The following is a 20,091-nucleotide window of genomic DNA, read 5'->3' on the forward strand; positions in this document are numbered from 1 at the left end:
GATGAAATTATAACAACAATAATAAGTATAAAAGATAGGGACAATAACTATATATACTAAGTACATACGTTTGCTAGATCAAAAGCCATAACAATGTAAAACAGGATGGTAATATATCAATGAAAGAACAAAAATCAAAAAAAAGGGGGGTTAGCAGAATGTCATCTAGCCAATGGGAAGGCTCGTTTGATGTGGGAGGGAGGTGTGGATGGTCAATATCACCATGACCATCCACACCTGCCTCCCACATCAAACTAGCCTTCCCATTGGCTAGATGACATTCTACTTTCACATTTAAACCAGCCAGCATCCTCAGACCAGTACAGAGGTGCTAAATTCACTGCACATTGATTGCTGGTAAGTTTGCATCTGTTATTTATGCTGTTTATGCCCTTTTTTTTTGCCTATTTTTAACCCCCCTTTTTTTGCCCCAATATGTTCACCTAAACATGTCACTAATTAATATGGCTCTAGCACCATGTAACCGCTGTCCCAGGTGGTATTATTATTATTATTATTTTTATCTTTCCCCGTGTGTTCATACTTTTCTGTATCCTCCACTCCTATAGCCTTGTCTTTAATGGTGGCATCTCTAATGCAAAACCTTATACCCCATGGCCATCTCTTACTAGCAAAACCACGGGTTCTTTGACACTAAGCACATACCTAGTCCCTTTTTTTCCCGTCCCTTCCCGTTATAAGGATGGGAAAAATAGGGTCAATCATGACCTTCACATGTTTCCACCCCATATTGGGACACTCCTTCAGTGATTTTTTTTTTTTTTTTGCCTCAAGTATTTAACACATAAATATTATCCCTATTTTTTCACCCTTTTTATCATCTGTACAAATTTAATCGCCCCCCCCCCAAATTTTTTTGTTTTGATTTTTGTTCTTTCATTGATATATTACCATCCTGTTTTACATTGTTATGGCTTTTGATCTAGCAAACGTATGAACTTAGTATATATAGTTATTGTCCCTATCGTTTATACTTAATATATGTTGTTATAATTTCATCAACTTTTATTGTGTGTGCATATGTTGATACCCCTATGTATACGTCTGGATACTCCACTTAGCTCATGTGCCACCTATGGATTTAGTCCCTACTTTTGTTACATAACCATTATCCTGATTTTTGATATATGATCATTGCTATATCATCGTTTTGTGATCTATTTGTATGTTTGTTATTTGCAGCAATCTTATAGCAATACTCTCTGTCCTTTGTTCACAGTGTTTGTTGTCCCCGTTTTATTGCCTGAAGAAGTGGGTCTGTTTCCACGAAACGCGTTGCAGATTTTGGGGTACTATTGAATAAATGTATTCGTTTGATTTGATGACAGACCTTGGTGTCTAATTATTGAGGGGAAGTCCACCACTTTCCCTCCCGGCAATTTTTAACAATTTTATATTAATTTTATTCTGCTGGCGCCTCTGATCACCTACCAGTATATATGTGGAATAAATACTTTTCATTGTGGGCTGTGCATGGTGGGCTGATCAATAATTACGATCTTCCACATTTATCTGGGTACATTTTGCTTGACTATTTTTGTATTTAAAGTTAGAATTTATTTAACTTGGGCTGATGGCATTGAAATTAAAGCGGCCCCTTAACTCTTGCCCACCACACAATGAAAGTCTTTATTCCACATATTGTTGCTTAAGAAATTCACGGTTATGATCGGGCCAATCAAACACAAAGACAAAGCAGTGAATTTCTTAAGCAACTATATGTGGAATAAAGACTTTTCATTGTGGGCTGTGCAAGAGTTGGGTATTACTTATAAGCGGAGAGCTGTGGCAGAGCTCACAGCTGCTGATAAGATCTGGTTGGACACTTTGTGTTCTGTGTTTGATTAAGGGGCCCATACATTTGCTGACCAACCAATCGACCATCCAATTCGATTATTATAATCGAAATGGATGAAAATTGGTGCTGCCAAGTGCATGCCCGACCGACAAAGCGACCAATTTCGGGACAGAAATTGGCCACACGGTCGATCGCGCATGCTGGAAAATTTCTGGCCAAGGTTGGTTGGTCGGGTGCGCAGCGGTACAGCGGCCGAATTGCAAACGAGTGACGAGACGATGAAACCCCCCGTCGCTGCAATGTATAAATGTATGCAGTGTGTAGTGCATTCATTTATACATTACCTGTCCGGTGTCAGCCTCCACACGGTTTCCGTCCATCTCGCCGGGTTCCGCATACACGCCGGTAGGCACGTGCACAGGGGGGTGCTTTGGATGCTCTAGCACCCCCCTCTCTTTTACAAGCATCACGTGGGCCCTTCCAGGACCTGAAACGGCAGATGCTGTCCTGAATTGTCACTTCAGTAGCTCCCTCGCTTCTTTTTCCTGCACTCCTGCAGTGCTGCCACCCTTGATCCGCCCTCCCCTCCTCCTGTGAACTCACAGTTCAGGAGTTTGGCTGCCCTGTCATTCAGCAGCTGCAGTGAAGAGAAAGAGCACTGTGCTGCCTTATCAATCCCCTTCTGCCGAAGACAGGGTAAGCAGCCTGTGTAATGCGAGCAGGGAGTCAGCAGCCCAGAATCAGCTGGGACGGGACAGGCGTGCCTCAGTGAGTCTGTAAATCACTGTGCACCACGTTGTACTGTCCTTGTGCATTCAGCCAGCCGCCAGCTTCAGGGAGATGTGAGAAAGACATTCAGCGAGATATATGTGATATGCATCTGGACCATTCAGGTTTCTTTCAAAGGGAAAGGGGGAGGAAGGTTGGAGGGACATACATTTCTTCTGAGTGCTGTGCTGTAAAATTGAACCTGTGCGGAAACAGTATGATTTAAAGGGGGCAGTTTAAGGGGTGCTCCCTCTGTGCCCTCTTATGTCTTTGTTTCCTTATCTCCCCCTGTACTCCTCATCCTGTCCTTCTCAGGCTCCTCCTGTCTTTCTGTACCCCATTTCTCCCTGCCCCAGCCTGCCATCACTAACACCCCTTTCCTGTGCCACAAGGGCTACCCCTCACTCTCGAAAATATCCTATGTCTCTCCAGGAAGTTCTCCACGGTCTTCATCCTTATCACCTTTTTCGCCGTACTTACATCACCAGGCTGGGACATTTGTAATGGCAGATCCGGACATCAGGTGTTCGCATAGCGAGGGCTACCAGTATATAGTCATGTCACTGTCCTCTGAGCGGCTCACAATCTAATCCCTACCATAGTCATAGTCTAATGTCCTTGCATATTATTATTATGTATTTATATAGCACTGACATCCACCGCAGCACTTTACAGAGTACATCATCATGTCACTGACTGTCCTCTGAGTATATCACACTCTAATCCTTCCATAGTCATAGCCTAATCTCCTACCATATTATTATTATGTATTTATATAGCACTGACATCTTCTGCAGCACTTTACAGAGTACACAGTCATGTCACTGACTGTCCTCAGAGGAGCTCACAATCTAATCCCTACCATAGTCATAGTCTAATTTCCTTGCATATTATTATGTATTTATATAGCACTGACATCCACTGCAGAACTTTACAGAGTACATAGTCATGTCACTGACTGTCCTCTGAGTATATCACACTCTAATCCTTCCATAGTCGTAGCCTAATCTCCTACCATATTATTATTATTATGTATTTATATAGCACTGACATCTCCTGAAGCACATTACAGAGTACAGAGTCATGTCACTGACTGTCCTCAGAGGAGCTCACAATCTAATCCTACCATAGTCATAGCATATAGCATGAGTATGTATGCATTGCAGGGGAGTGCACACAGGATTTCTTGCCTGGAGGCACCACATAAGTTACAAACAACCCTGGGCCCTTCCCACAGACTTCCCCCTTACTGTTGCTGCAGCGCCTCTGTCACTCGTACTGGGATTTGCCGGTGGAGGAGCATAGAGGGGATAGTGTGGGCGACGTCTACTTGTTGGCACTGTGCAGTTTTATTGGAAGCCACTGCGAGAGGAGGGGATGAGGGCCCCTTTTTAAAATTTGAGCACCCCCCAGTTAAGGATCCTCTGCACGGCTCTGCACGCCGGCGACGCATAGCCTCTGATATCAGAAGCTATGCGCTGCTAGCTTACCCGCCGAGATGGACGGATGGACCTGGCGAGCTGCTACAGGACAGGTAATGTATAAATGCACTACACTATATACATTTTGGGGGCAACGGCGAGGCGGACGGCGGCGGCTCAGCCGATTCCCTGATGATTTCATGCTAAAATCGGACGGGAATCGGCCTGTAGTGTATGTGCAGATTTGATTAAAGACAAATTTATCTCTAATCAGATTCGATTAGAGATAAATTTGTCTCTTGGTCGAATCTGCCCATACTCGTTCTAATCTATGGGCATCTTTAGCCAGATCAAATTGTCCAACCAGATCTGATCAGCAGCTGGGAACTCTGCCACAGCTCTCTGCTTATAAGTAAATACCCAACTCTTGCACAGCCCACAATGAAAAGTCTTTATTCTACATTTAGTTGCTTAAGAAATTCACCACTTTGTCTTCTGTGTTTGATTGGCCAGATCATAGTAGTGAAATCTCAAACAATTATATGTGGAATAAAGACTTTTCATTGTGTGGTGGGCAAGAGTTCAGGGCCGCTTTAATTTCAATGCCGTCAGCACAAGTTAAATCAATTCTAACTTTCAATACAAAAATAGTCAAGTAAAATGTACCCCGATAAATGGAAGATCGTAATTATTGATCAGTATAAAGCATAGAAGTGGTGGTGACGGACTACTGCTCAAGCTGCTGTTTCAGATATCAGAACATATCCATTTTCAAGTCATGCACTGCATATGGGGAGAATGTACAATCTCCATGCAGACCGTGACCTGGCCAAGGTTGGAATCTCAGAGTACGAATTATCGTATATATGTGTCTCGTTATTTGAAAATTGGACGTTTCCAGGGCCGTGTGAGCAGTCCGGCCGAGACTTGGCACCGGCCTTCAGTCATGTTTCATATACCTGAGGTGCTGTTCTCCAGGTATGACACAGTGTGTACTAATTATATACCCTTTTGAAAATCTATTGTTTGTTTTTTCTTCCTCCTCAGCAATTGGCAATGCTGGATGATGCTTGGCTGACTGCTGTGAACTGGAGACCTCCTGCCAGTTCTCTCCCCTAATCACAGGACCACACTAGCTCATGTGTACACTGATTAGGGCGCTCAATGAATTCCCCCCACCAATCCGTTCATATAAAAATGTCAGCCTATTTGGTTAGTAGTACGTTTGTTCCCTTTGGTGCTGCAAAAATCATTCTATCTTTTTTTTGTTTTTAAGATATTTTTTTTTTATAAAGGTTCACTCAGCCCCCCTACAACTGTGCAAAGGCTAAGTGAACTTTTGACCTTTATAAAAACTTGAATATTTCACAAACCATGAAGGATAGAATGATGATTTTGCAACACAAATGGGCACAAGCACAGCACTACCCACCCGTACCAGTTTCATGTCCGTAGGCTGTTGTGTGTGGGCTAGGTGGTGTTGTCTGGGAAAAAAAATAATTGCTATTCTCTTCAAGACAAATGCAGCAGATGTCTTCATTTTTGCAGCACAAATGGGCACAAACGTAGCACTAACCAAACATGACGGAACTTTATTTGTGCTGGTTGTAGGGGTGCTTGATTAGCGATTTATACTCTCACCTGAGGAGACTGAGAAAGATTAGATCAGATGACCTTAGCCTCTCTACTGGGAATGGCAATGCTTAGAACTCATGGATAAGCATGTGATCAGTTTGATCAGCTGATAGATTTGTAAGGTTCTGATTTGCTGGTCCTGATTATGTGTTAAACCAGGAAGTCACCACTGCAAATCAGGACCTTACAAATCTATCAGCTGATCAAACTGATCATATGCTTCTCCATGAGTTCTCCTAATCAGGGTCATCCCTACACTCTACCGCTGGATAGAAAGGCAGTTTCCCAGTATTGAGCCCACCTTAAATTTGGAAATCACATTCAACCTCCGCATCTCCTTAAATGCTCAGTAGTGGATCACTGCAGACCCAAAACATAAAAAATTGGAGGTGTATTTTAAACTTTTTGCTGATAATTACTGTATTTTTGTTTTTAGGTGCAAATGAACTGGCGGTCCAGAAAGCTAAAGCAGAAATTACCCGTCTCATCAAAGAAGAACTCATCAGATTGGTAAGTGTAAAGTCACACACAGCGATAAGATGCACAGCACCCAATCAAAGGGCTCTGTCAGACGGGCAGCTGAAAGAGGTGTCAGCTGCTCTCGTGCATTGGCCAAGCGCTTGTTAGTGCTCCGTACCGGCGTTGGACAGTTGGCCCTCCCCACGGAGTCGTGCTCACCACGGAGTTGCACCTGAGCATGGCTGAGCTGCTCAAACGCAACATGTGCTGTAGAGTCACACCACCATGTGTCAAGCACTGTCATCCGTGGTATCAGGGTCGGGGAAGAGGCAAGAGGGGCTCCAGCCTCAGGGTGCAGTGTAGGAGGGGCGCACAACTCACTCAGCTATTATTCCCCTATTGTGCTTGAAGCAGAGAGAAATAAGAAAAGGGTATACCTGGCAGTGACTGCATGCCAGTTAACTAAAGATTAAGGTGTTGGGGGCCCTGGGGCGCCTCTTAGTCTAATAGCGTTCAGTGTGTGACAGCTGGGGTGGGAGGGATGGAGGGGCGCACTTTGGTTCCTCAGCCTTGGGTGCTGGAGGACCTTGTCCTAGCTCTGCGTGGTATTACAAATGCTGCTGTTCGGTTGCATTTAAATTTTCCCAAAATGGCGCTCATGGCCAGCAGACATCAGGATGTCGAACTGCTCCACAAGCGTGCAGCTCAGCTGACCCATCTGAAAGAAGCATCACTGTTAAAGGGAACCTGAAGTGAGAATTATTTGGAAGCTGCCATATTTTTTCCTTTTAAACACTACTGGTTGCCTGGCAGCCTTGCTGGCCTATTTAGGCAGTAGTGTCTGAATAACACCAGAAACAAGCATGCAGCTAATCTCATCAGATCTGACAATGTCAGAAACACCTGATCTGCTGCATGCTTGTTCAGGGGCTATGGCTAAAAGTATTAGAGGCAGAGGATCAGCAGGGCTGCCAGGCAACTGGTATTGCTTAAAATGAAATAAATATGGCAGCCTCCATATCCCTCTTGCTTCAGGTTCCCTTTAACTGTATATGAAATCCACCATTGTGAATTTACCTGGCTGATCACTATTGTTTTCCAAAAGATCAGACTGCTTTGGGATTGTTTCGATGCATTTTTTTTTTTGCATTGCTTTTTTATTAATTCCATTAATTGCAATGAATGGAAATCACAATGCGTTTGCGTATTTTTGTCGCCAACCATGTTACGATTCCCCATGAATGGGGACAGCAAACAGTGCAGCCTGTGCACATCTGATGTCCCGGAGTCGCCGCAAATCAGGTCTCGGCAGACACAAGTTAGGTTAACCCATTCTCCACTCCATGAAAGCAGGAAGTAGACACACTGCAGATTTATTGCAGACTTTCTACAAGCTTTTTAAAATTTTTGAGTTCAGTTCTGCTTAATCCACCTCCTTAAAAAAAAAAAAAAAAGTTTGTGCTGGAGCCAAGCTTTGTTAGTCAAGTTCATATCTTAGTTAATCGTTTAAACAAGACCTGAAGTTAAATATTTTAATCTATTAAACATGTTGCCATGTTAGTGTAAATTTTTTAACATTGTGGAAAAATATTGATTTTGTTTCTTTTCTGGTTTACAGCAAAATTCCTACCAGCCAGCAAACAAAGGACGATACAAAGTGCTGTAATCTTGGCTGCCAGCTTGTATGTCTTCAGTCTGTGATCACCCTGTGTTGTATATGATGCACTATTTTTATTTTACCTTTTACTTTAAGTAAGGTCCCGCAAGAGAAGAAAATGTCAATTCAAAATTGAGCATTGTTTTTTAAGTATCGAACTATGAGATGTTGAGAGGAAAGTTTGTACATTTTCCAGCACCTAAAATAAAGTTTTGTTTTAAACTTTTACTCTCAAATACTGAAATATCTGATAACTTTAGATTTACACAGTTCTAGATTGTGATTGTGAGCCCCTCTGAGGGACAATGCGTTTGCGTATTTTTGATTAGATTGTGAGCCCCTCTGAGGGACAGTTAAGTGACAAAACAGTATACAGTACAATACTAAATAATTCGCCAGCGATGTCACACATGCTTCATGACTACAGAATCCTTGCTGTGGCTGGATAGTGTAATGGTTAAAAGACAATTGTAGTGAGAGGTGTATGGAGGCTGCCGTACTGCTTTCCATTTAAACCATACTAGTTGCCTGGCAGCCCAGCTGATCTATTTGGCTGCAGTAGTGTCTGAATCACACCAGAAGCAAAGATGCAGCTAATCTTGTCAGACCTGACAATAATGTCAGAAACACCTGATATGCTGCATGCTTGTTTAGGGTCTATACCTAAAAGTATTAGAGGCAGTAAATCAGCAGGACAGCCAGGCAAGAAATATGGCAACTTCTATATACCTCTCACTTCAGTTGTCCTTTAAGGGCTCAGCCTCTGACACAGGAGACCTGGGTTTGAACTTGGCTCTTCCTGTTTAATAAGTCAGCACCTGTCCAGTCAGGAGACCTTGGGCAAGACTCCCCAGCATTGCTACCGCCTATAGCACGCACCCTAGTGGCTGCAGCTCTGGCGCTTTGAGTCTGTCAGGACAAAGCACAATATAAATATTCTGTTGTCTCTTCAGGTTTTTACTCACTATAAGGACTTCTCAGAAAGAATAAGGCCTGTTATCAGCGCATTTTTTTTTGCCTAAGATGCTGTGACATGCCGACATAAATGAGGTCTCCTACCAAGTGTCACCGTCATTTCTTTTGCTTTCAGATGAAGTATGACGGAGTAAAGGCTTAACACCTCAGGACAAACCACCTAGGAGCCACTTAGGGCCACTTCACACTGCAGGCAAACTGTGTTTTGCGATGCGTTGCTGATCATTTGCGAATCACAAAATGCAAGGACACCGGCTTTCTCATGTAAATAGCGCGGGTACGTTCCCATTAGTGTGATGTGATTGCTGTCAGATCAGAGCATGTGCGCCTGTTTAGAAAGCGCAGACGCTCAGGAAAATGGCATAGAAAATCAATGGGTTTTGTTGCAATCTAGCAACGTGTATATGTGTATGTATAATATATACTGTATATTATACCCCCAAAAATTGGAGAGACACTCTAATAACGAGATTGTCCACCTTTAGCTCTGATCACAGCTGATATTCGTCTTGGCATAGACTCAACAAGATGCTGATACCGTTGCTGATGAATGTTGGCCCATGCTTGAGCCTGTGAAATGCATTGGTTTTTATTGCGCTTATTCAATAAATTATTCCAGAAGCGCTAGTATGTATTTCCATTGGAAGTATGCAGACACCTTCCTTTTTTTTTCCCCCCCCCCAATGGTTTTTGATCTATATTCGGTTTCTTGAGCATCTTCCAGTTTACTATATAGTATAGGTTGCCTCTTGTTGGGAGGTTGAAATAGGGGTTGCAGAAGTAGCCACCGCATCGGGGCCCTTGGGCCAGAGGGGCCTTCCCTCAACTGCAGTATTAGCTCTCTATTGGTCCTGTGCTCATAATAATCACTTCTATAGATACTTTGAATAGTGGTAATCATTAACACACTGTTCCCCATCCCCTTCTTGCACCTCTGACACTGTAGTTGCCATTGGCAGGTTTTGGTGCGTTGTATCAATTGTTATGTAAGGAGTACTTGGGAGGCCCCATTGTAAAACCTGCATCGGGGCCCATAGCTCCTTAGCTACGCCACTGTTGAAATAATATGTCTGCATCAGTTTTTTCTTGCTGGAGAGCGACCCCCACAAGACTGCTAACAGAGGGGACAGGCTTTTTACCCGATGGCGCACTTGATGGTTGCTTAAAGTAGCAACCTTGGTTTGCGAGTACCTTCTTTTTTTATTACAATTATTCTGATGTCTTATGACTTACTACATTATAGTTGGCTCCTGGTGTCCTTTTCTATTGATGTCTCTATTAGGTTCTGGGATTATCCAGACTTTTCTCTCATTAAACATAACTTTTGTAAAAATCACATAAAATGCAAGTATTCTGGTTTAGTATGCTGTAAATTATATATAATTCATATAACCAGTACACCACGTACAAAAATTTGCATCCAGCCAGCTGTTTAATTTACATCATACAACAGAACAAATGTAGGCACATCACTGGCATGAACGCAAGTAGTGTTGCAGGAATGGTGTACCCACATAAAGGATAGTCACCAGCATTGCTAGCCTAATTTAGAATTGATGTGTAGTAGAGACAGAGGGAGGTGAGTCCTTGGGTCAATACAATAACATCACTTGTTTATTATAAGCCTGACATGACTTTTGCAATGAAAAATGTCTTCCTTAGCAGCCAATGAAGAAGGATGCAGCACATTATTTTGCCAAAAATATTGGGATACATACCTGCCTTTACACAAACGTGAAGTTTAACATCCCATTCTTAATCTCTAGGCTCTAATATGGAGTTGGAGCTCCCTTTGCAGCTGTAACAACTTCAACTCTTCTAGGAAGGCTTTCCAAAGGTTCAAGCGTGCGCTTATGAGAATGTATGACCATTTTGTGAGGTCAGGCACTGATATCGGACAAGAAGCTCTGGCTTGCAGTCTCTACTCTTAATTCATCCCAAACGTCTTCTGTTGGGTTGAGGTCAGAGCTCTGCGCAGGCCAGTCAAGTTTCTCCACACTAAACTCACTCATCCATGTCTTTATGGACCTTGCTTTGTGCACTGGTGCCCAGGAACAGGCAATTGTCAAACTGGTGCCACAAGGCTGGGAGTATGAAATTGTCCAAAACTATCTTGGTATCACGAAGCATTCAAAATCTATTTTTGAAACATAAGGGGCCAAGCCCAACTGCTGTACAACAACCCCACACCATAATTCCTCCTCCGCTCTGTACGCCCAGTGTCCCCCCCTCTGCTGCAACCTCTGTCCCACCATCCGTCCTCCAGTGTCATCCTGAAATCTATTGGAACTATGTTCCTAGTGTGTGGCACACATCCGATTCCTGTCAGATTCGACTTGACAGGCATCTGCCAGAAATCTATCTGATGGTCGAATCTGCTGCAAATCTAATCAGTGTATGGCCACCTTAAAGGTGACTATACACTCGTTAGATTAGCAGCAGATAGATCATCAGTAGATTTTCTGATCTATCTGATGTGTTTAGGAACATTTTTTACTAGGAACAGATTTCCAATAGATTTCAGTATGAAATCTTTTGAAAATCGATCTGATGGCATTTTGTTGTCGTCAGATTTTCATTAAGCCCAATCTACACGATACGATTCTTTGTACGATTCGATTACGATTCTATTTACGATTCGATTAAATCCGACATGTCTGATCGGGATTCGATTTGATGCAATTCGATTTACCATTGTTTTGCAATTGCAGATCGAATCGAATCGAATCCCAATCGAACATGTCGGATTTAATTGAATCGTAAATAGAATCGTAATCGAATCGTACAAAGAATCGTATCGTGTAGATTGGGCTTTAGGTCCAATGCAAAATGATAAGCCATCTCAAGAGATAAGCCTAAATTTGATAAACCGAAAATCGAATAATCACAGTGGTGCGTTGTGACACAACGTAATGGAAACATTGCTGTAACGTGGTAAGTCACACTGCAATGTTAACGCTATGGAACGCTCACAGGGCGTCCGGTGCTGTCTACAGGAATGTGGGATTCCAACCCACTGCATTAGGGCCCGTTCCCACCTATAATCGCGAAACGCCGGCGATTACTGGCATCGTTTAGCGGGAGTGATTTTCCCGCGATTATGTGCGGAAAATTCACTGGACACTGCGGCGGTTTTGGAGCGATCGCGATTAGCTAATCACAAATGCGAAACGCGAATAGCCGGCAAACCGCTGCATGCAGAGCGTTTGCAGTTAACGCTAACCGCAAACGCGGCAGTGAGAACACTGCCATTTGCTACAATGTGTAGCGGTTTTTACAAAATCGCTAGCGGTTTGCCCTGAGCGGGAATCGCGCGATTCCTGCTCAGGTGTGAATGGGCCCTTACTGCATAAAACAGTGACGGTGAGGCATACTTTTTATTGACTGTTTGCTTCACTGAATGTAGCCTAAAAAATACCAATTCAGTAATTTTACTGCCTACTGTAAAAGGACAGCGACATAGAAGAAAAGTAATTTGTTAGGCTACTTTTCCACTAGCTGAATCCGCTACAAGAATCACAACAGCTCCGTGATTAACGTAAATCGCGGTGGGGGGGGAGGGGGGGAGGCGGAGTATGGAGTGTAAAACACTGGGAGGAAAAAACACAAAGACAACGGGAGCCCAAATGGTGCAGTGCGTCACATAATAATAATACTTCAAAAAGTTACTACGTAGGAATACTCACGAAGGTGGGTTGCAATAGGGGCAACAGACCACTTTAGGCAGATGGAGTAACACAAACCCAACTCCACTTGGGTATGCCAGCAATATTTTGATAGAGGCGCCCCGAATGCGGCTAATAGACTGCAGCGGCACTTTATTTGGTCTGAGGAAGTGGGCAGGATCCCATGAAACGTGTTGCCTGTGCTTGATATTAATAAATCGTTCTACTAAAAGTGAGTTGTCATCTGTGAGGTAAGCCACCTCAATGCTTGTTATTTTAAGTGCTTTTAGTATATTTTATATTTTTTCCCGCCTCTTTCCTTTCTTGATGTAAATCGCGGTGCTGGTTTTTCATTAGCATGTTTTTGTTAGAATCACGATTGGCGGCTTGCACAATTTTCTATGTGAGCGTGCTCCTACACTTGACAGTTCACGGCGCAATCGTGGTAAAATCGCGGTAGTGGGAATTGAAGCTTGATTGCGCTTCCTAGTTGAAAAGCACCCTTAGGCAAGGAACACACTTGCAGGGGCGTTTTTTCCCTGCGATTCCAGGGAACTTTCTGCTGTATCCGGTCTGCGGTTTTCGTTTGCGGTGGGATGCACAATTGCGAACCGCGTTGTTCGGGAAATAGTGGAATACTGTACAATTTTTTTAAAACGTGAGTGATCGCCAACGCTAATGAAAAGTAACGACGTGCATTTGCTGAGCTGGGCTATTGACTTCAATAGCCTGTGCAACTGTAAACGTTTTATCTTTCCTAAAGGGTCCTTTTACACCGAATCAGTTGCTTTCAGTTATAACTGAAAGGACAACTGATTTTCAAAGTAATGTCCAGGTTTTCCTATGGCTCAGTTCAAGCTATACCCGTTTTAACTGATTGCGTTTTCCCAATGCACTGCTATGGAAAGTTAAAACGCATCAGTTTTTCAGCGTATAGTGTAAAAGCTGAAAAACTGACGTGTTGTAACTTTCCATAGCAGTGCATTGTGAAAAAGCTTTCAGTTAATGTGTATAGTGTTAACTGAGCCATAGGAAAACATGGGCAAACTTTGAAAATCAGTTGTCCTTTCAGTTATAACTGAGAGCAACTGATTCGGTGTAAAAGGACCCTTTAGGGAAGATAAAACGTTTACAGCAGCACAGGCTATTGAAGTCAATACCCCAGCTCATCAAATGCACGTCGTTACTTTTCCTTTGCGTTGGCGATCCAGGGCCCATTTCCCCTATCGCGAATTTTCATGCGTTTGCCGCATGCAAATTCGCATAGCCAATACAAGTGGATGGGACTGTTTCTACTTGTCAGGATTTCTGAGCGTTTTCGTCCACGTCAAAAATTTGCAGAATTCGCATACCGCTATGCGGGTGTATGTGAATTTTCATGCGAATTCGCATGGAATCAATTGAAAAGCACACAGGCACTGCCATGGTTAAATTCGCATATAGCTTCCTTCATGCGAATTCGCATGAAAATTCGCATACAAACACATGCGAAATTCGCATCCGCATGGGAATTTTTACCGCGACGATTCGCACCGCACAAGTGGAAATGGGCCCTCAGTGTAAAAGGACCCTAAGGTCCTTTTACACTGTTGTCAGGTGTAACTGAATGCATAAGTGATGTGCAGTCCAGTGTCCATGTTCCCCTGTGGGCTTTTTCACACTATACACTAAAAAACTGAAGCTTTCTCACAACGCAAGTAGTGGCGTAGCAATAGGGGTTGCAGAGATCTCGGCCGCACTTGGGCCAGAGGGGCCCCATAGGGTCCTCCCTCAACTACAGTATTAGTTCTTTATTGGTCCTGTGCTTGTAAAGATCACTTCTATAAATGCTTTGAGTGATAATAATCATTAACAAGCTGGTCCCCATCCCCTTCTTGCACCTCTGACACTGCTGTCCTTGGCTAGTTTTGATGCGCCGTATCAATTGTTGTGTATACAGTGCTTTGGGGGGCCTGTGTAAAACTCGCCCTTAGCTAGGCCACTGAACACAAGGCAGGGGACACACATGTCATTCAGTTTTCTGCGTGTAGTTTTTTTCTGCATGAATTTTCTGCACACTGTTTGTATGTAGGAAAATGCGTGTGTTTTTCTAACCGTCTAATGTAATCGATAGAGAAAACTGACAAAATCTGCAGAATTTTCTGCAGGATGTCAGTTTTTTTTCTGCACGCGAAAAACCCCAAATGTTTTTCATTGAGAGTTCTCAGTTTTTCTTTGTCGAAAATGCACACGAAAACAATCAGGTGTGCTCCCTGCCTTAGAGTGAGACTGCTTTCACAGTGGGATGTTACAGGCTGACGTTAGAGCAGCCTATAACGCAGCCCAACTCACAGCAATGAAAAATCAATGGGCTGTTCACAGTGCCCACGTTGTGTTACAGTGTAACGCTGGACGTTATTGGAAAGTGCTGCATGAGACTGCTTGCACGTGCGCAGTTATGTTGGAGGAGGAGGAGGGGAGAGTCCGCTAGTGCCCCTAGCCACATGGCTAATTAATATTCACTGCACTGTGTGACGTGCAGTGTTTACTTCCTGGAGCGGCCGCTCTGTACGGCGATTGGCTGGCGGGACCACGTGATGCGGATCACGTGGTCTCCACAGTCCATAGCACAAAAAAGGCGTACCTAGAGCTGCATAACGCGGCTCTAGGTAGTGTCCTCCTTCAACACCACCAGGCGTTGCATTAGGGGCACGTTATGCGACCTTTACGTAGCCCCAAACGCAACGTCCTGATGTGAAAAAGGCCTTAGGGGCCTTTTCCACTACCAATCACAAACGCCAGCAATTGCGATTTTTCATTAATTTTGTTATGCGATTTGCATTGCATTACCCCTCTTAAAATCGCTCCAGAAAGCGATTGCTATTTACAAATTGAATCACTATAGTGGAAAATACTTCTCATGATTTCTAGCAACCCTAGCGATTTAAAAATCACTAGCGATTTGCAATTTTGGGATTCAGCTGTGCAGTGGAAAAATGCCATTCGACTGTTCATATCTGCTGCCGGACCACGAGCGGCGGGTGTAGTGTGGAGCAGATGCGTTAACCTTCATAGGCTATATGGGAAATGCATTTGCCTGTCCGGGATTTATCGTGAGCTGCACAGAGGTGTGGTCCGCACTGCAGACTGACTAAAAAATAGGAGCCATCACTGAGTTTTGCCATGAGGTAAAAAAAAAAAAAGTCCATTTACTTTCAAGTGGGAGAAATGTACTTCTTATGGTGTATTCTGATAATGCATTCATGTAGTACACACAATGCAATTTTCTGTCAGATTGATGGTCGAATTGATAATGTCTGACAATTCAGATTACTTTTATACAAAATCGATCGGAAATCAGACTGGACCTGTCGGAAATAATCGATTTGACCATCAATCTGACAGAAAATTGACATTTATGCCTTGTACACACCATGCAATTTTCCATCAGATTGACAGTCGAATCAATTATATCCTACAGGTCTGATCTAATTTCCAATCGTTTTTCTGATTGATTTAGCATAGAAGTGATTGGAAAATTGATCAGAAAAACAGTCAGAAATCAGATCGGACCTGTTGGAAATAATCGGTTTGACCCATCTATGTAGTGCACATTAACGGTACAATTTTGCACTAAATGCGATCTTTCGATGTGATTTGAACAACCCTAACTAATCGGAAGGCAGTTATTGATTGATCAATCACATATACTGAATGATTCTTTCTTTATATTCGCTCATAAAATCCAACTTTCGGATCGACTTTATCCTATTTAGCAATCGACCAAAGAATGGTTCCTTATCGATTGCCTTCATAAACGGTGAATTTTCTATACAATATGATTGTAAAAATAGCAAAAGGTCACATTTGGTGAAAAAAAATTGTACAGTTAATGAGCACCCTGATGTGAAATTGCTTGGTGTGTACCAAGCATTAAATGTATTTTACAATATTTCACGAAAGTGGTCCTTCAGTTGAGTCTGCGTAAGTCTAAACACTGAAGCTGGAAAAAAAAAGATATAATGAATTGGTTGTGTAATACAGATAATTACTAGAACATTAGTAGCAAAGAAAATATTCTCATTTTTATTTTCAGTTATTTAGTTTTGTTTTTTTTAATAACATTGCATCATTCTCTAATATTTGTAGTTTACACACTACTCAGCATTCTAAATGATTTTACAGAGCAGGCTAGTGAACTTTTGAACTGTTCTCTGCAGAAGAAAAAAAAACAATTCAGTGTCACAGTTGAGATAACAAGCTTCAGAAGATAGAGCTCTCTGCGACTTTAAAAGTGGTGGAGCTTAATGCAGGGGCGTAGCAATAGGGGGTGCAGAGGTAGCGACCGCATCGGGGCCCTTGGGCCAGAGGGGCCCCGAAGGGCCCTTCCTCAACTACAGTATTAGCTTTCTATTGGTCCTGTGCTCATAATAATCACTTCTATAGATACTTTGAGTAGTGGTAATCAGTAACAAACTGTTCCCCATCCCCTTCTTACACCTCTGACACTGTAGTTGCCATTGGCAGATTTTGGTGCACCGTATTAATTGCTATGTATAGAGTGCTTGGGGGGCCCCATTGTAAAACTTGCATCGGGGCCCAGAGCTCCTTAGCTACGCCACCGGCTTAATGGCTCTTTTGCATAGATAACATCTGGAGTTTCTTAACTCTTCCTGTACTGGAAACAATATTAGACGTATGTCTCTGCTCCTAATGGTTTATTTCTTTACTACACATACAAATCCTTATATCATCGGTATTCCACTTCAGTGTCTCTTTAATTCACAGCATTCAATGATGAAAGAACAAAGCAAAACATGAGGGCCGCCCAACCCTAGCTGCACCTCTGGATACAATGTATATATATGATCCATATCGCAGAACATGGACCCGGACTCCGCCTCGCTACACTTCCGGATGCAGAGCGCTCGCAAAATGGCCGCCGCGCCGAATCTCTGAGCTGCTCGGGGATATTTGACATCTTTACCGCCCCCTCCTCCCTCCTTCTCTCAGCTCCATCCTACCCACCCCTCCTCCCTCTCCTTCCCCGACGGCCTGGCAGCCGAAGGTCCGGTCCACAAGACGGCAACCTCGGGGACTGAGGACAGGAAGGCGAGCAGGAGCCCGGCTGCAGCCTGTGTCACTGTCACCAGGAGAGCAAGGTGACGCCGCCTGCCTGTGCTGTGTGTGTGATCAGCTCCCTCTGCCATTGTCCTGCTCCCCACAGACAATAAAGGGGAGCCTAGAGAATTATCATATACTACTCATCATACATATAGTATGTCATCTATATATATATATATATATATATATTATTAATTTATTCTGCACAGAATTTATAATGAAAGTATTCTTGTAGCGCTGGGGGATGGAGATCCTACTGCCTATATTTTATTTAAAAGCTGCAGATGTTGGGCTGCTGGCGGAGAGCTTTTGCATTGACTTCTGCACAATGTTATCTGATCACTGAGCATCCATAGTACAGATTATTATTATTATTCTCTCCCTCTGGCTATAGGAGATGTGAAAGGCAATGCTGATAACATATATCGTTCCTCATATAGGTGGCTGGGCCAACAATTTGCTCTGAAGAAGATGTTGAGGTTATTCTTGGGAAGAATGCATTCATTTTTACATGGCTGGCATATTTTTGTTTCATTTTAATGTGGGGCTTGTTTGTCCTAAATGGATAGTGTATTTGTGGTGGTTGTGCTTTTTGGGGATTTTTACTGCATTTTTACAATGGTTGAATGGTCACTGTATTTGTTAGTTATGTTTACTCTGTGTTGGCAATATGGTATTTCTCCTCTACCTAGTTAATCTGGATACCTGTTGTACTCTTGTCTGCTAATTGTCCCAATGGATGAACTATGTAGGAACTAGTAATGAGTTCTGTCAGCATGGATCTCATATCTTCCTTACAGGCAGTTTGTTTGCAAAAGAACAAGTCAGAACCATAAGTGGACCTGTCACTTTATATCAGACAAAATGTAAGAGTTCCCTACAAGAGATGAACTTTGGGGGACAAAAAACACATTGGCCCTATAGATGGTCAGTTAGTATTATAACTTGAATGCAAATTGTAGGCAGTGTAGAATTGGACCAGTCCAGTGCATTTCCTGTTGAATCGCAATGCGGTTCCGATCCGATTCTGATATAATTTTCACTGGTTGCAAGGAACACGAGAAATACTGCAGTATGCTGGACTTTTTAATATTGCATTGAGATTGCATTAGAATCTGATCGGAAATAGATTTGTGTAATAGAGCCCTGATTCCTAGCTGTGACAGAATTCTTTGCGTCTCCCTAACCATGTCTAGTTGGCACCAGTAGAAGTGGTTTCTCTGAATATGTCTGATTCCTGAGGGCCCTTTTCACAATGGCGTGGTGTGGTGTTTTACCGCAACCCACTGCTAGGGCAATGTTAGTCTTTGCGGCCTTTCATACCGACGCGGTGCAGCGTGATGCAATGGAAATGACGTTTTTGCCGCATCCCAGACGTGAGTGCATACCTGCGTCACCGCGCAGTAGACCGTAAGTCATGTACGTCTATGGAGACGGACATTTTAAAACAAACACCGCAAGTGTTACGCGTCGTGCATGCGCAGAAGCGGTTTTTAGCAATATGCTTCCGCCCATGTGATCGCTTCAGCCACAGGAAGTGAGCGTCACTTCTTGCTTGGCCGGCTCCCAGACGGATGATTACCGCATAGTAACGCGGTAATCGCTGAAGGCTGTTTTTGGCGGTGCGACCTCTGTATTGCACCGCATCACTAACACCAATACGCAGTGTGAAACCAGCCTGACTTGTCCAATGTTCTCAATATGTGGTGTGTAATTAAATTGGGTTTGGGGTACTTTAACTTAACATGGACCATCCATTATAGTAAACTGTGTAAATATATATAAAAAAAATATTAAAAATTATATTTTCTGTATACTGGCGTCTGAAGAAGCATTTTTATACTTCATTAAATCCATAAAGTAATGTTTGAAAAAGCATCTATACTCAATACTCAAATGATGCAATAATGTGTGTGTGTACTTCAGGAGATGGTGTTACCCACAAGAGGGGCATATACAGGGGTTGGACAAAATAATTGAAATGCTTTGAAAATCAACAAAATATATTTTAATACGGTGTAGGTCCACCTTTTGCGGCAATTACAGCCTCAATTCTCCAAGGTATTGATTCAAACAAATTGTGAATTGTATCCAAAGGAATTTTAGCCCATTCTTCAGTTAAAACACCCTCCAGTTCTTTTAGAGACGATAGCGGCGGAAATTGACTTCTTACTTGAATCTCTGATAACGGCCATAAATGCTCAATAATGTTGAGGATTGTGGTGGCCAGATGAGATGCTCAACTTCATTAGAATGTTTCTTGTGCCATTTTTTAACAATTCTAGCTGTATGGATTGGGGCATTATCCTCTTGAAAGATGGCATTCCCCTCCGGAAACAGTTCTTGAACCATAGGACGAACTTAGTCGCCCAAAATGCCTAAATAGTCTTGGCTGTTAATTTTTCCATGAAGGGAAATCATTGGCCCAGCAGATTTCCAAGAAATAGCCACCCAGATCATCACAGAACCCCCGCCATGTTTTACGGTTGGGAGAAGGCAGTCTGGATGAAATGCTTCTTTTGGCTGTCTCCAAACATACACTCGGCCAGAAGTCGGAAATAAGGTAAACAATGATTCATCAGAGAAAAT

The 20,091-nt window shown here is 42.9% G+C and overlaps 2 protein-coding genes across 7 annotated transcripts in view; both read left to right on the top strand.

The window, feature by feature from the left end:
- Window positions 1–7,987, top strand: part of DDX46 (DEAD-box helicase 46) — a 99,309-nt gene extending 91,322 nt beyond the window's left edge. The window contains exons 22-23 of the mRNA XM_068277931.1: window positions 6,080–6,153; window positions 7,721–7,987. Of these exons, the coding sequence (XP_068134032.1) occupies window positions 6,080–6,153; window positions 7,721–7,768 (122 nt within the window). The 3' untranslated portion in view covers window positions 7,769–7,987. The remainder of the gene's footprint in view (window positions 1–6,079; window positions 6,154–7,720) is intronic.
- Window positions 7,988–17,306: 9,319 nt separating this feature from the next.
- Window positions 17,307–20,091, top strand: part of C3H5orf24 (chromosome 3 C5orf24 homolog) — a 51,190-nt gene continuing 48,405 nt past the window's right edge. For 4 of the 6 annotated variants that reach the window (XM_068277932.1, XM_068277935.1, XM_068277934.1 and 1 more), the window contains exon 1: window positions 17,307–17,540. The gene's annotated coding sequence lies outside the window, so the exon portion shown is untranslated. The other 2 variants (XM_068277937.1, XM_068277933.1) reach the window with 2 other exon arrangements.

Source organism: Hyperolius riggenbachi, chromosome 3, assembly GCF_040937935.1.
Source record: "Hyperolius riggenbachi isolate aHypRig1 chromosome 3, aHypRig1.pri, whole genome shotgun sequence".
In the NCBI taxonomy this organism is placed as follows: Eukaryota; Metazoa; Chordata; class Amphibia; order Anura; family Hyperoliidae; genus Hyperolius; species Hyperolius riggenbachi.